General features: G+C 43.8%; 1 protein-coding gene across 1 annotated transcript in view; it reads right to left on the bottom strand.

Annotated features, from left to right (window-relative positions):
* Positions 1 to 3,903: 3,903 nt before the first annotated feature.
* Positions 3,904 to 17,001, bottom strand: part of ZBTB11 (zinc finger and BTB domain containing 11) — a 41,434-nt gene continuing 28,336 nt past the window's right edge. Inside the window, exons 6-11 of the mRNA XM_066348055.1 lie at positions 15,166 to 15,411; positions 13,377 to 13,521; positions 11,160 to 11,277; positions 7,713 to 7,871; positions 7,436 to 7,611; positions 3,904 to 6,434 (exon numbers count right to left, since the gene is read on the bottom strand). Of these exons, the coding sequence (XP_066204152.1) occupies positions 5,917 to 6,434; positions 7,436 to 7,611; positions 7,713 to 7,871; positions 11,160 to 11,277; positions 13,377 to 13,521; positions 15,166 to 15,411 (1,362 nt within the window). The 3' untranslated portion in view covers positions 3,904 to 5,916. The remainder of the gene's footprint in view (positions 6,435 to 7,435; positions 7,612 to 7,712; positions 7,872 to 11,159; positions 11,278 to 13,376; positions 13,522 to 15,165; positions 15,412 to 17,001) is intronic.

Genomic DNA, 17,001 nt, shown 5'->3' with positions numbered 1-17,001 from the left:
CCTTACTCAGATTTCACCATTTGCTCCTCTGATATGTTTTTAATCAGAGATCCACTTCATTATTACACAATGTTTGTCTTTTTTCTTTAGCTCCTTTAATCTGGGATTCTTCAGTGTTTGTCTTTCATGACCTTAGACTTTGAAAAATATAGGCTAATTATTTATAAAAGTTTTATTTTGGGGGTTTACAATTAATGAGTATCTTGTGGGGAAATTCTTGGGACTGTGTAAGTATCCTAGTTCTCATATATTGCCCACTAATTGGCAGGCATTCATGCTGCTCCCAGATAAAACAAGCTTCCTGAAATGATTTTTAGTGTAGTGTTTACCAAATGATGATTTTTTTATTTCTGTCATTTCTTCTACTTTTAGCAGTTGAAATTCTGTGAAGTTTTCTTCCCTGTGCTTTATTCAATTATTTTATTGATACTGGGCCCAAATATTCTGATATTCTATCAAGTATATCCCCTTACTACCATCGTTTTGTTTCTCAAAATGTCCCAAGCTCCTAACAGTTGACCTTCATGTCTTTTTGACATGTCCCCATCCTTTTAAAAGATACTATATTAATTTCTGGCATCGGAAGATATGCTGCCCTGCCCCCAAGCAGAAGGCCTCCCTTAAAGACTTAAAGCAATGGTCTGTTTTCACACTGCTCGTTTACAGTTGTTGACCTGGAAACCATAGTCTGAGAAATTAATATAAAAATAGTACCTAACTGTTGGTATGCCTGGAGTAACCAGAAGCAAACATAAGACTAATCTGGAAGGATCCATCCATCCTTGATTGTAGGTGGGTGACACCGGATTTCCAAAGATAAGACCCTATTAGAGATGAGCTCCTATTCTAAAATACATAAAACTCGAGGAAAATCCAATAAACAGCAGTATTAAATCTCAAAACTTCAGATTACAGACCATAAAACAAACATGGTATATTTAAAATTATTAAAATGCCTGACCAATGGTGGCACATTGGATAGTATTGACCTGGAATGCTAAAGGTCCCAGGTTCAAAACACCAAGGTTGCCTGACCAGGCGGTTGCTCAGTGGAGCATCAAACTGGGATGCTGAGGACCCAGGTTCGAGACCCCGAGGTCACCAGCTTGAGCGCAGGCTCATCTGGTTTGAGCAAAAGCTCACCAGCTTGAGCCCAAGGTCGCTGGCTCCAGTAAGGGGTTCCTCGGTCTGCTGAAGGCCCGCGGTCAAGGCACATATGAGAAAGCAATCAGTGAACAACTAAGGTGTTGCAATGCGCAACGAAAAACTAATTGATGCTTCTCATCTCTTCGTTCTGTCTATCCCTCTCTCTGTCTCTGAAAATAAATAAATTAAAAAAAAAAAAAAAAAAAACCCCAAGGTTGCTGGCTTGAGCAAGGGGTCACTGGCTCAGCTGGAGCCCCCCAGCCAAGGCAGGTATGAAAATCAATGAATGAACAACTGCCTGACCAGGTGGTGACGCAGTGGATAGAGTGTCGGACTGGGATATGGAGGACCCAGGTTCGAGACCCCGAGGTCACCAGCTTGAGCATGAGCTCATCTGGTTTGAGCAAGGCTCACCCGCTTGAGCCCAAGGTTGATGGCTTGAGCAAGGGGTTACTCGGTCTGCTGCAGCCCCACGGTCAAGGCACACATGAGAAAGCAATCAATGAACAACTAAGGAGCTGCAATGAAGAATTGATGCTTCTCATCTCTCTCCTGTCCTGTCTGTCCCTATCTGTCCCTCTCTGATTCTGTCTCTGTCACACACACACACAAAAAAATGAAGAACTAAAGCCCTGCAACCATGAGTTGATGCTTCTTCCTGTTTTGTCTCTTGCGCACGTGTGCATGTGCCAAAAAGAAAAAAGTTAAAAATATAAGTTATCTATACATCTTTGCTCCACAAACCTCTGTAAACTGTAACTGATAAATTTATAGGATCAGGGAGACAAAGACTTTTATTGTGTATGTTCCAAACACATATGAAACCCCTGTTGAGAAATCTCTAGCGAGATGAAAGGTCTAAGAATCCTAAGCAGGAAGCCTCATGCACAGATACTTTACATCAATGCTACTTTTAATAATAAAAAAAAGTTTGGATTAGCTTTATATCCAGCAGTTCAGATAATCTTGTAAGACAAATTAAAACCCGCGACAGGCCTGACCTGTGGCGGCGCAGTGGATAAAGTGCCAACCTGGAACGCCGAGGTCGCTGGTGCACAACTCCCGGTTTCCCAACCCGATCTTATGGGAGGTCGCTGGTGCACAACTCCCGGTTTCCCAACCCGATCTTATGGCAGGTCGCTGGTGCACAACTCCCGGTTTCCCAACCCGATCTTATGGGAGGTCGCTGGTGCACAACTCCCGGTTTCCCAACCCGATCTTATGGGAGGTCGCTGGTGCACAACTCCCGGTTTCCCAACCCGATCTTATGGCGAAACAACTACGAGTTGACACTGCTTGCTCCCCTCCTCCCTCTCTTGCTCTCTAAAATCAATTAATAAAATTTAAAAAAAAATGACGGAGGATTAGTTAATTCATTTCTATTGACAATACATATATGTCAGTAACTAACAGCAATAACACAAACTGCTTAGTAGCTTCAATAATAGGTAATTTTTAAAAAATTTGTTTAGAGAGGGAAGAGAGGAAGAAAGTGGGGGAGGAGCAGGAAGCAGCAACTCATAGCTGCTTCTCCTATGTGCCCCGACCAGGCAAGCCCAGGGTTTTGAACCAGCAACCTCAGCATTCCAGGCTAATGCTCTATAATGCTCTATCCCCTGCGCCACCACAGGTCAGGAAAAAAAAACCCAAAAAACAAAACTTTTATGTTGAGAGAGAGAGAAAGAAAAAAAACATCAACTTGTTGCTCTCCCTATTCATGCATTCATTGATTGGTTGACTCCTGACTAGGAATCAAAGGTGCAACTCTGGGTAACTAGATGATTCTCCAACCAACTGAGCTACCAAGTCAGGGTTGTAACAAGTACATTTAACCCGGGGACAGCCACACAGTTTGAGGAAAGTCATTAGACAACAAAACAATGTACACTTCTAAAAAGAAATTGTAACAAATTAAATACAGAAGTTTCCTCATGTTACTATAAAACTGAATTTGAAATCTTAACATTCATTTATACGTTATGTAATTCTACATTTTTAAATTATCCAAAGTTGGCAGTTAATCACGTACTTTAAATTATTAGATTATGTTTACGAGTAGGAACTTTTCATGTTACTATGTTTCCCCAGTGGTTATGTTTTTTTTTTTAAGGTGTGTCTTTTTTTTTACAGAGGCAGAGATAGACAGGGACAGACAGGAACGGAGAGAGATGAGAAGCATCAATCATCAGTTTCTCGTTGCAACTTCTTAGTTGTTCATTGATTGCCTTCTCACATGTGCCTTGACCGCAGGCCTTCAGCAGACTGAGTAACCCCCTGCTGGAGCCAGCGACCTTGGGTCTAAGCTGGTGAGCTCTTTGCTCAAGCCAGATGAGCCTGCGCTCAAGCTGGCGACCTCGGGGTCTCGAACCTGGGTCCTTCCGCATTCCAGTCCAACGCTCTATCCACTGCGCCACCACCTGGTCAGGCATATATATATATATATATTTTTTTTTTTTTTTTAATTTTTTATTCATTTTAGAGAGGAGAGGGAGAGACAGAGAGAGAGAGAGAAGGGGGGAGGAGCTGGAAGCATCAACTCCCATATGTGACTTGACCAGGCAAGCCCAGGGTTTCGAACCGGCGACCTCAGCATTTCCAGGTCGACGCTTTATCCACTGCGCCACCACAGGTCAGGCTATGTTTTTAATGTTTAATTCCTCTTCCCTTTAAAAACAGATTAACAATAACATCAAGTAACAGCAACTGATTTATGAACTGAAAATAGTGACCAGCTCAATTCCAAAGCTAATGCTTTTAAACAAGATTCAACGTCTTTTATTTACACATTTATGACATACATAAACAGCCTTATACAATTAACTAAATCTAAAAACAATGGTGAGGATGGAACATAAAAGACAAAATTCCAAATTTTAGGTTGAAATACGTTTTCACTAACTGAAAGATACAATAAACAAACAGCCATTATAGAGTTATAGACTGTATGTCAATTCACTTAAAATTGAAAGTCAGCTGCACAGCTATTAAAATGGAAAATATGCAAATGCAAATATTACATATGTAAGTATAATGCATGCATGGCATCACATTTTATTTTGAGAGACAGACAGGGAGAGAGGGAGGAGAAAGATGAGAAGCATCAACTCGTACTTGTGTCACTTCAGTTGATTGCTTCTCATATGTGCCTTGACCAGGGAGCTCAAGCTAAGCCAGTGACTTTGGGTTCAAGCCAGTGAGTGACCTTAGGCTCAAGCCAGCAACCATGGGGTCATGTTGATGATCCCATGCTCAAGCCAGCGACCTCACACTAAAGCTGGTGACCTCGGGGTTTCAAACCGGGGACCTCAGCATCCCTAGTCAATACTCTACCTACTGTGCTACCACTGGTTAGGCAGGCATCACATTTATTCTTTATCTACTAAGTCATTTTTAAAGTAAACTGGAATAAGTATCTTAATAATATATGTACATCAAGGCACATTATTTTCTTGTGCTTTAGGAATGATTTACATGTGATTTGCTTATATCTTAATTTTATACCTTATATTATATTTTAATATTTTAAAGTTTCATTTTAACAATTATAGCTTGAGTGGTAGTTTCCTAGAGGAGAGAAATGTGGCATCTCTCTAAGGTTATTTTGAAAATCAGAAAATTAAATAGCTTAAGGTGGTGAGAATTTAAAAATCAAAAACAAATTAGTAATTTAATTCTCAGGTAACTTGTAAAATAATTTACCTTCAGTAAATTGGTGGACCATACATAATTCATTTATTTAAGTAGCAGACTATAATGAGGGCAGAACTGAAGACATTTCCATACTCAAAAATTATCTGTACAATATGATATCCACAGGGCCACTCTAGATGTCTACATTGTTATCCTATTTCTAAACTGCAGTTTTTCAACAAAATTGAACAATTAAACATGATACAAAAGGCAAAATAAAAAACAGAAAAACAAAAAAACATGATACAAAAGTTGCAAACATACCAAATCTAGTTTTAACTTGTTAATTTTTCAGCAAAAGAAAGAGATTCTTTCCACCTCCACCCTCCCTCATGTACCACCCTATGTTATCAAGGAAAAATTTCTCATAAACAGGGTTTAGTGACAGTGTTCTCTGCTTACGGTCTATTTACCTGCCTTGAAGAGATAGTATAGGAAGGCTTTAGTAGACATTTCATGCATTTTAATGGCATATTTAAAATCAGCTATTCATTGAAGGGTTGCCAGATAAGTGTACTGTGCAAACTTGATTACCACATGTAACTCATTAAGTGCTTTAAAATAAAATAAAGAATCCCTGACTTATAAAGAGCTTAAAATAAATAGCAAGTCAAGAATCACAGATTTGAGCATTAAAAAAATGTAATATACCTAAGCATCCTACTAAAATGCTTTATATTAGAATGTTTTACATCTATAAAAAGGGCAAATGAAATCACAAAACTTCTATATTTTCAGAATAAAAGAGATGAAAAGCTGACTGACTGATAAAGCCTTTAAACCCAAAGTATATAATAATGTCAAAATGCAAATGAAACTGTACAGTTTTTCATTTAGAACAGTTCTTTACAAACAATTCATAAAAAGTATACCATGATAAACCACTGCCATCAAATAGATTTGTTTTCAAATTTTCTTACAGTAAATCGACTTTAGTCAGACAAACCAAATGTTAAAACATCGTCAAACAGCCCAGAGTTCTGACAAACTCTAGGCAGAGAGTCACATAATATTGTAAACAAACGCTCTGTGAATTTAGTATACATGAGGTGTCACTTTTTAAACTCTTCGTTGCTACATTCATTCGGTTTCTGAAATATGAGCCACCTCGACTTCAACCGTCTGAATGGCCTCTGCGACCTCAGATAACTTCTGTCCTTGCTGCTGTGCCAGCACATAGTTGACCACCTGCATGATGCTCTGGTCGGAGAGCGTGGACACCGACGGGTACTCCTCGGTGGCTGCGACAGCTTCCAGAGCTTCCATGGTCTCCCCTGTCACCACCACCGTCTCAAGTTCCTGAGGACCACTGCTCTCCTGTTCGTGCATGCCTGCCGCTACGATGCTAACGGCATGCTCCACTTGAGTCCCTTGGTTATGAAACTGAAGGGTATCTTTTTCCAGCATAATTTTGCAAGGCACATAATCTCTGTGGAACTTAGTCATGTGTTTTCGGAGTGTCCGAGCATCTATGTAGGCTTCACTGCACACAGGACAGACATAGGGCCGCTCACCGGTATGCGTTCTGACGTGGCGTTTCAGAGACCGGGCGTCAGCCCACGCTACTCCACAGGTTAAGCACTCAAATGGCTTAACTCCTATTTTAAAAAAAGAAGAGCCAATGTCACCCCAATAAATTAAATCTTAAAATTTTAATAAAAAGAAAAGATGTATGTGGTAAGGTACAAGTACCAAAATATATTCAAGTTGCCTGATAAATAATGCTTTTCTTAAAATATAGTTGCCTGTAAGCCCTTCTATCTTGACTATGAGAATCTTTTACTGAGGACCTAATAGTTGACCTTAGAATAAACCAGATCCTCCACTATCGTCTCTCTAAAGATATGCCCACAAAGAGAAGTTACTGAGAAGTCATTCTGAGCTTCTGTGCATGATCTCACCTCCCTACCCAGCAAGCCTATAACCCTAGGAGAAGAAAAGAGAGGCTCAAGTAGTCCATAAAAACATTGCTAGAGAATAGTAAGCTCATTAAATTACATACACAGGCCCTGGCCGGTTGGCTCAGTGGTAGAGCGTCGGCCTGGCGTGTGGGGGACCCGGGTTCGATTCCAGGCCAGGGTACATAGGAGAAGCGCCCATTTGCTTCTCCACCACCCCTCCTTCCTCTCTGTCTCTCTCTTCCCCTCCCGCAGCCAAGGCTCCATTGGAGCAGAGATGGCCCGGGCGCTGAGGATGGCTCCTTGGCCTCTGCCCAGGTGCTAGAGTGGCTCTGGTAGCGGCAGAGCGACGCCCCAGAGGGGCAGAGCATCGCCCCTGGTGGGTAGAGCGTCGCCCCTGGTGGGCGTGCCGGGTGGATCCCGGTTGGGCACATGCGGGAGTCTGTCTGACTGTCTCTCCCCGTTTCCAGCTTCAGAAAAATACTAAATAAATAAATAAATAAATTACATACACAGGTTCAGAATCACCTCTAGCACTTGAAAAAAATTTTCCATGATATGCAATACATGTCTTATCAAGGAAGGTGAGGTGATAAGCAGGACGGCTGAGAAAGGGAGAATTGCTATCCAGTTGGTTTTTCTTCTTTGTATGTTTCTCTATAACATACAGCCATGTGCTCTACGATGCTGAGTGCACTGACCTTCATGATTGTTCATGTGTCTCCTGTACTCTCTCAGCTGAGTGAACCTCCGCCCACAGCGCTCACACACCCGCTCCAGGTTTTGCTTGGCTCTCCCTTTTTTCCCGTGGGTGGCTTTCTTTACATGCCTTCTGAACAAGGCTTTTTCATAAAATTCTTTGCCACATATATTACATCTAAAATAGAAAAAAACCATAAAAGCATCAGTATCCATTAGAATTAATTCAAATACACATCTATAGCTCATTAGCTTCAGCTCCGCCTCCCATGTGCCCACCTGTACGGCTCAGTGACAGAATGAGACTTCACATGGGAATACCAGTCTTTCTTCCAACTATAGCACTTGTCACAAAACTGGCACTGGAATGGCTTCACACCAAGATGTTTGTTCATGTGCTGGCGAAGATCTCTAGCTTCAAAGAAACTTTTTTCACATCTGCAATAATAAAATTCAATCACCCAACTGAATTATTCTTTTAAAACAAGTTTCCAAGAATTCAGAATAATCTTGGGTTTCTAGAACTCCACAAGATGATCCCAATTTAAAACAAAAGAATTCACTAGTATTCCCACCTAGCAATAGGGCTGCGGGGTGTTAAGTTCTTTCGGCCTACACACAAGAAACATCTTAGGAAGAATCCTGCAGATCACCCTATGTGATTACAGAGGACGCCGACTTTCCGTCTCCCCCTCCGTTCCGTCTCCCCCCCTTTGACCATCTCCCGTTCTCTGTCCACGCGCGGGAAGGAGGCCTCGCCCTGGACCACATGGATGGAGCAGCTGACTCAGGCCTGAGCCGGTCAGAGCACAGCATCCCCTTGGCCACGGTGACTGACTCAGGGATGAGCACGTGAGAATCAGGCCCAGTGAGGCAAGCTCAGGGCTCTTAGAGGAGACACCAGAAAAGCAGCTTGGCAGTCGGGCAGTTGAGAGAAGAAGAGGCTGAAACCAGTGCCCCGCTCCTGTACATACAAAGCCTCAGAGAGCTCAAATGCTAATAAATCTGAATCCAGTTTAAACCATTCAGAGGCTTATACTTGACCTTTCATTCAAGCCAGTTTAGTTAGCACTAGGCTTTCCTTCACTTACAACTAAAAATGCATGGATAATAAACTATCTTTATGTTTAAATAAGACCGATTAGGGTGACATCAGCCAATATGTAAGAGTAAGAAACTCCTAAAGTCTGTTCCTCCACGATGGCAGTGAGTGGACAATTGGCAAAAACTGTCAGAATCAATTCTGTTGGAACTATGGAAATGAATTAAAAGATTTACAGTTAAAAAAATTTTAATTCAAAAATATAATTAATGAAAAAAAAAGTTGACAGTGACCAGGCAAACATGTAATCAAGAAAAAAATAGTCTAGCCTGTGGTGCACAGTGTTTAGTGTGTCGACCTGGACCGCTGAGGTTGCTGGTTCAAGACTCTCGGCTTGCCCGGTCAAGGCACATACACTTCTCGCTACCCACCCGCCTCCCCTCTCTGTAAAATCAAGAAATAAGATCTTAAAAAATCAAAATCAGAAGAAAATACTTGAATCTCCTTGAGAGAGCTCTGTGACAGCTGAACCTCCCTGGGCCATGGAGACAAGGCTGCCGGCCCGCTGTGGGCTCCCAGTGCCAGGGGACTCACCGCAGAGAAGTGGGCCTGTGTTTCCACCGGCTGCTGCCTCCCTGCGAGAGCCCCTCAAGGACTTGCCTTTATGTCACCTCACCCCCTTCAGGCTGAGGCGGAGGGCCAGAGCAGGACTATGGTGGACACTTAAAGGCCAATGGATCCGCTGCTACCCAGGACAAGGATTCCTAGTTCAGTACAGATGCTATACAAAGTGAGAGCTTGGGAAGAAAGGCCGGGGAACAAAGTTCTTTGCAAATACATAATTTGAAAAACTCTCACCTAGAAGTCACACACATACGCAGGGCTGGGCACCCGCTCAGAAAAGGCTGGAAACGGCCTAAGCACTCACCGCTGTGCCCCCTGCACGAACAGGAAGACAAAGCCAGGCCCAGCTGTAAGCGCCCGGCTGAATGCGGAAGGCATTCTGGAACTGGAAAGTGGTGATGCTGGCACAACACTGTGACTGCACTAAAGCCAGTGACTTGTACGCTTTAAAATGGTGAGTTTTATGTTTTATGAACTTTACCTCAATTTAAAAAATTTCAGAAGGCTTTGGAAGAAAGAACAGGAGTCTGAAGAAAGCAGGGGCCCAGCACTCAGAGAAACTGGCCGGCACCGGGGTCATTGCTGCCTACCGGCCCACCCCAAAGTACCCTAGGGAAGGGTCTCTCTAAATCACTTATTACTTATTTGTTTGTTTATTTTGTGAGGGAAAGGTCAGGTTTCAATGTCCTGGTCCATGCCCACAGCCGCCCAGCACCTGGCCACTCCCGGCGGCGCTACTGCTCACTCGGGCATGGCTGGCCCACACATCAGGGCCTTCCACAGTGGCCACCACGTCCACGTCTGGCTCCAGCCGGCCAATGTGGAGGCTGACAGCTCAGGGCCAGAGCAGGCCAGTGGCCACCATGCGCCTACACCCTTGCTGTGCCCCCTCGGCCAGCGAGAGCTGCATGGGCCCCTGCAGCCCTGCCAGGCCCATCAGGTGGGAGGGCCGCCCCACACTGCACACAGGCCGCCCCGCAGTAACAGCCACAGGCAGCTTCCCAGCCCGCGTCTCTGCAGGAAGGAGACGACCCGATGCCGGATGCCAGCAGGCGGCTGGAGACCAGGAGAGGAAGGGCGAGCGATGTCTCACGTGCCTCCAGTGGAGCAAGGCACTCCCCCGGTCAAACTCGGACACGGCTGGGGGTGGGGGTGGGGGTGGGGGTCGGGGGGACAGCGAAGCCCAGCGTGGCTGGAGGGTGGGGGGTGCTCGGGGTTGTGGGGGGTGAGGGATCCCTGGCCACCCTGGCTCTGGGGCTACCAGGGTGGCAGCCACGCTTCTGGGAAACGTAGTGGGGACAGGCGGGTGGTCTAAATTAGTGGTCCCCAACCCCTGCGCCGCAGACCGGTACCAGTCCGTGGGCCATCTGGTACCGGTCCGCAGAGAAAGAATAAATAACTTACATTATTTCCGTTTTATTTATATTTAAGTCTGAACGATGTTTTATTTTTAAAAAATGACCAGATTCCCTCTGTTACATCCGTCTAAGACTCACTCTTGACGCTTGTCTCAGTCACGTGATACATTTATCTGTTCCACCATAAAGGCCGGTCCGTGAAAATATTTTCTGACATTAAACCGGACCGTGGCCCAAAAAAGGTTGGGGACCACTGGTCTAAATCATTTCAAATGAGTGATTTGTATGGTATGTGGTTTATCTCTAAATTAAACTTTTAAAATCACAAATCTCTAGGCAAAAAAGGGATTAAAATAAAAAGTAAACACAGAACAGTTTAATATTTTCAAGTAATTTTCCTGGTTTATTGATGTATTATTGACAAATAAGTTTTAAAGATATTTAAAGTGTACATGATGATGATTTGATATATGTATACACTGTGTAAGGCTTCCCTCCATCTATATAATTAACACATCCATACTCTCAGATATACGTGTGTGTATGTGAACATTTAAGTTCTAATCTCAGCAAATTTCAACTATACAATGTGATGCTATCAACTACTGTCACCTCAAATATTTTCTTTTGAAAATAACTTTCGAACAAACCTAGTACGAACATAAGGCAATTAACTGAGTGGTTCCTGTATTAACTACTTACTGAGTACAATGATAGCCTCGGACCTCAGGCTTGGGCTGGTGTTTCTTCAGGTGCTTGCTGAGTCCAGAGCCCCTGTGAAAAGACTTTCCACAGACTGAGCAATGGTACTTGGACTCTCCTATAAAACAAAATCGTGTCACAAATCCAGCAATAAAGTACTCTTCCAATAGAATATTTTATGTCCTATTTCAGAAGTTATTTTATCAAGGGGACACTCGGAAGTTGTAACATTCGGCAGCCACCTTCTAAGACTAACAACACACCATGTCAAAATCCCTATTTTCTCTCAACTCTTAACATTAGCCAGGTACTACTACCCAAAGAATGTGATACACTTGCATAATCATCTGGATTATAATAGTAAGAGCTGGATAACAAGCTCTAGAGGAGATATCTACCCTTTAGCGGCTATTTCTACATAACTGCTTTGAGCATTTGGAAATAAGTATGTGTGAAATAAAAATGCTAATGAATTACAGGCCACATATTATGTTGACAATTACATCTGCTTACTGCTTAACTTTTTAAAAGCATGACCATTTCTTTAGGTATCATGATCTCAGTTATACACGATTTAAAATTCAGTACAGGTCCTGGCCATCTGGCTCAGTGCATAGAGCGCTGACTGGGCATGCGGACGTCCAGGGTTCAATCCTGGTCAGGCACACATAAGAAGCGACCATCTGCTTCCCTTCCTCTCCCTCTCCCCCTTCTCTTGCTCTTCTCTTCTTGCAGCCAACGGCTCGACTGATTGGAGCACCGGCCCTCAGCACACTGAGGCTGGCTCAGCTGATTGGAGCACCCGGCCCTCAGCACTGAGGCTGGCTCAGCTGATTGGAGCACCGGCCCTCAGCACACTGAGGCTGGCTCAGCTGATTGGAGCACCGGCCCTCAGCACTGAGGCTGGCTCAGCTGATTGGAGCACCCGGCCCTCAGCACTGAGGCTGGCTCAGCTGATTGGAGCACCCGGCCCTCAGCACTGAGGCTGGCTCAGCTGATTGGAGCACCCGGCCCTCAGCACTGAGGCTGGCTCAGCTGATTGGAGCACCCGGCCCTCAGCACTGAGGCTGGCTCAGCTGATTGGAGCACCCGGCCCTCAGCACTGAGGCTGGCTCAGCTGATTGGAGCACCCGGCCCTCAGCACTGAGGCAGGCTCAGCTGATTGGAGCACCGGCCCTCAGCACTGAGGCTGGCTCAGCTGATTGGAGCACCGGCCCTCAGCACTGAGGCTGGCTCAGCTGATTGGAGCACCGGCCCTCAGCACTGAGGCTGGCTCAGCTGATTGGAGCACCGGCCCTCAGCACTGAGGCTGGCTCAGCTGATTGGAGCACCGGCCCTCAGCACACTGAGGCTGGCTCAGCTGATTGGAGCACCGGCCCTCAGCACACTGAGGCTGGCTCAGCTGATTGGAGCACCCGGCCCTCAGCACTGAGGCTGGCTCAGCTGATTGGAGCACCGGCCCTCAGCACACTGAGGCTGGCTCAGCTGATTGGAGCACCCGGCCCTCAGCACTGAGGCTGGCTCAGCTGATTGGAGCACCCGGCCCTCAGCACTGAGGCTGGCTCAGCTGATTGGAGCACCGGCCCTCAGCACACTGAGGCTGGCTCAGCTGATTGGAGCACCCGGCCCTCAGCACTGAGGATGGCTCAGCTGATTGGAGCACCCGGCCCTCAGCACTGAGGCTGGCTCAGCTGATTGGAGCACCCGGCCCTCAGCACTGAGGCTGGCTCAGCTGATTGGAGCACCGGCCCTCAGCACTGAGGCTGGCTCAGCTGATTCGAGCACTGGCCCCAGATGGGGGCTGCCAGGTGGATCCCAGTCATGGTGCATGCGGGAGTCTCTATCTCCCCTCCTCTCACTTAAAAAACTCAGTTCGTATTTCTTTATACTGAGGGAAACAATAAATATTTTTACACAAATAATATAGCTCTAAAACCAAATTTAAGAACACCTTTTAACTTTATTTTCACTAATAAAAAACTGCACACATACAGCTATCAGTATATGAATATAATTCTTGAAATAATCACAGCATAATCAATATAATAGTAAATTAATAGTATACATAGTAATGAGTACAGGGTGAGGCAAAGTAGGTTTACAGTCATTAATGTGGAAAATACAATAATAAATAATATAATAAATTTTCATGTACTCACAACTATAAACCTATTTTTGCCCCACCCTGTCATTATATCAACATAAACTTCTCATTACCTGTGTGAATACTCATGTGTTCTTGAAGACTCCTTTTGGTAACAAATGACTTAACACATAGTTCACACTGGAACTGCTTCTGTGACTGATGGAGGCTCTGGTGTAGTTTTAGACCGTGCTTGTAGATGAAAGTCTTTCCACAGACCTAAGACAGGACAGGTGTTTAAACAGTCAAACAGAAGAGGAGATAGGAGCGGTTTCTGAAGAATGAGGACAGGGAAACTTGTATGCCTTTTTAATTAAAACTTCAATTATAAACTAACAAAGTGAAAGCTGAAACAAATGCCAAGGTTATTAGTTGGTCAATCATCTTCTGACTCAGTACTTAAACCTCATGCTGCCCTTGTGAGACTGGCAAACAATATACTTTATATATTAAAAGAGACATGAGTGCTTAATAAAAACAATGTACTCATTTCCTGCTATACCAACTAGAATAGTGCTTCTCACACTCTCTGTGATGAAGAACCAGTCCCCCCACCCCAAATCCACTAGGGAGAATATTTTTGTTTTTGTTTTTTGTTTAGAGATAGAGGGAAAGAGAGAGAGAGAGAGACAGACAGACAGGAAGGCAGAGAGGTGAGAAGTATCAATTCATAGCAGGGTCACTTAGTTATCTATTTATTGCTTCTCATCCATGCCTTGACTAGGGGACTCACGTTGAGTCAGTGATCCCTTGCTCAAGCCAGTGACCTTGGGCTTCAAGCCTGTGACCTTTGGGCTCAAGCCAGAGACCATGGGATCATCTACATACTGGCAAGTTTGCACTCAAGCTGGCTATCTTGGGGTTTCGAACCTGGGACCTCAGTGTTTCAGGTCGACACTCTATCCACTGTACCACCACTGGTCAGGCAAGACTTTTGTTCAACACAATAAAAATGTCACAACAATGTCAAGTTGCCAAGACCATTTCTAAATGTTTACTCTCCATTCCTGTACTTATCTTCCATGGACCACACATTTTGAGTAGTGCTACACTTGAAGACCAGAGGCCCAATTAATAATTAGTTTTTAAATTTATGAATAAAATTATGGGCTTAGCTTCAAAATTATTGAAGGGTGGAGAACAGGGCAGTGAGTGACAGCTGGCCCTGTGTTGATAACTACTGAATCTGGATGAAGAATACATGAGAACCTTTTTATTTTTTTAAGATTTTATTTACTGATTTTAGAGAGAGGGGAGAGAGGGATAGAGGGATAAGAGCCAGAAAGATCAACTCGTAGTAGCTGCTTCTTGGATTGCCTTGACCAGGCAAGCCCAGGGTTTCAAACCACAGGTCATTCTACTCTCATATAACAAAAAGCTAAAACAAGTAAACACAGAACGAGAGAGAGAACGGCCCAGAGTTGGCTAATCGTGGGACTCTTTACTTAGGAGTCAGATTTGGCATTTAGGTACCCTCAGTCCTTAGCTCTAGGAAGGATCACGATACATAGCTTCGGCAGGATTTTCGCTAAGGAGATTTGTTTAAACCCCGGGTTCCTTTCGGGTCCAGGTCGGTGGGGCTGATAGTTAAGGGATAACTGGGAAGAAAATGCTCACATACTACATCCTCTGAATGCTAACACATTGCATGAACATCCTAAATAGATTCATTTCAAATTACAATAAATTAAACAGCAAATTAAAGAACGTAACTGGGAATCACCCTTTATCCAGGCAATAAACTGAAAAAATCAAAGAATTGCCTGTGACATTTTATAAGAGTAAATGTAACTCTAGAGTCAGTGTAACCACCACTGAAGTTTCAATCTTCTTTGTATAACAAAATGAACATTATGACTTTACCTGGCATGCATGTGGCTTTACCCCAGTGTGCTTTAACATATGTATTCGAAGAGAGTATAATTTAGGTAATGTCCTTCCACATATGGAACATATAAATTCTCGTTTGGTTCTGCCCTTCTCAGACGATGTTCCTGAAGCTTCGTTCGACGTGGAATTGGAAGACGAAGACGTGGGTGCAACCTTCCTGGTGTGTCGAATAAGGTGCGCTCTCAAGGAGGCGCTGTACTGAAACTGCTTTTTACACAACTGGAAAAGAAAGCAAACAAGATCTGTCTAAATGTAATCTCATTACACATGTTAAGTGAAACAACTCATTTCAACTTCCCATTTCTTTGTTACAATTACATAAAACAATAAACACATATACTATGTAAAAGCAATATGCTAGGTACCAGATTATAAAGATGCAAGAAATACGAGCCAGCCTCCTACTCTGGAAAGGTTTATAATCTAACCACAGAAACAGGATTTATATGTAAAAGAAAGACAAAGTGAATTCTTTAAGAGGAGGGAGTAATCGGAGCACTAAGGAAAGTGGGTCTGGGTTGAAGAAACAGTGTGCCTGACGGCTGCTGTGCGACAGACAGAGCACCCACTTTGTACGCTGACGGAGGCTCCCCACTTCGAAATCCTAAGGTCACCGCTCCAGTGGAAGATCATCGACATGATCCCAAGGTCGCTGGCTTGAGCCCAAAGTCAGTGGATTGAGCAAGTGACCACAGGCTCAGCTTGAGTTTCCCGGGCAAGCCGTGTATGAGAAGCAATCAATGAACAACTAAAGTGAAGTAACTATGAGTTGATGCTTCTCATCTCTCTCCTCTCCTCCCCCCTTCCTCTCTTTTTCTCTCTCTCTCACTCAAATCAATAAAATAATTGTGGGACATAGGCAAAGACAGGAGATGCTATCATTAGAGGAGTGTTAATAGTTCTTAGGTGGGGAAAATAGGGGTTGGAAAAAGCAGAAAAACAAAACTGTCATGGCCCTTGGATTTTATCCTGCAGTTAGGAGATTCATGAAATCAAAGTTATATATGCTCACCAGCTACAAAACCTATTTTTAAAAATAAAACTAACTACAGAAATAAAATAAAACTCGTGTGTGGTCCACTACGTCTTCCACTTGTTGTTTTTTTATTTTATTCTCTCATGACACTTCTCTTTGTAACTCTAAGTCACAGAAGCAATGGGTGATGACATTCTTTTTCACCTCCCACTCCCTACACATAAGGAGATCCTTCCCATTACCGGACTTTCTCAATACTATAGTTTTATCCAAATTTTGATTAGATCCACTTCAGTGTTTACATTATTTGATGATGTAAAGGACATTACAGCAGGAACCATATGTACAACCATGATTCTCTTTCCTTTCGTTCTGTTTTGTTTTGCCTACTTCTCTTTGTATTCACTGCGAATTCATCACCAACGCCTTTCCTCAACTGCCTACAAAGGAGATTGAGAACACATCACCTCGTGGGAGATCTTTATCAAAGCACGATGCCCGCTGCAACCCAGACTAGCTGTTCCCTACACCTGGACTGTCTGTAGAGCTGAACCCCAAGTTCCCCACTCCCCAGGTCTGCCCGTTTCAGTGCCACTCTACCACAGCTTCCTGGGAGTACAGGGAACTCGGGAGGCAAACCTTCCAGACCTTGCACATCTGGAAATGTCCTTACTATACCATCACAAATAACTGAGTTTTACTGGCTACAGATTCCAAGAAAGAAACATTTTCTCTTTTCTCCACATCCTTTTACTTAATAAATTACTTACCTTCGTTTCATTTAGCTTTTTCTGGAGATTTCTCCTGCTCTTTCATTTGGGACATATTTCTTA

The sequence above is a fragment of the Saccopteryx leptura genome, chromosome 8 (genome assembly GCF_036850995.1).
Source record: "Saccopteryx leptura isolate mSacLep1 chromosome 8, mSacLep1_pri_phased_curated, whole genome shotgun sequence".
Lineage (NCBI taxonomy): Eukaryota > Metazoa > Chordata > Mammalia > Chiroptera > Emballonuridae > Saccopteryx > Saccopteryx leptura.
Note: the sequence above shows the minus strand (reverse complement) of the source record. Positions and strands in the feature narration are given on the sequence as shown.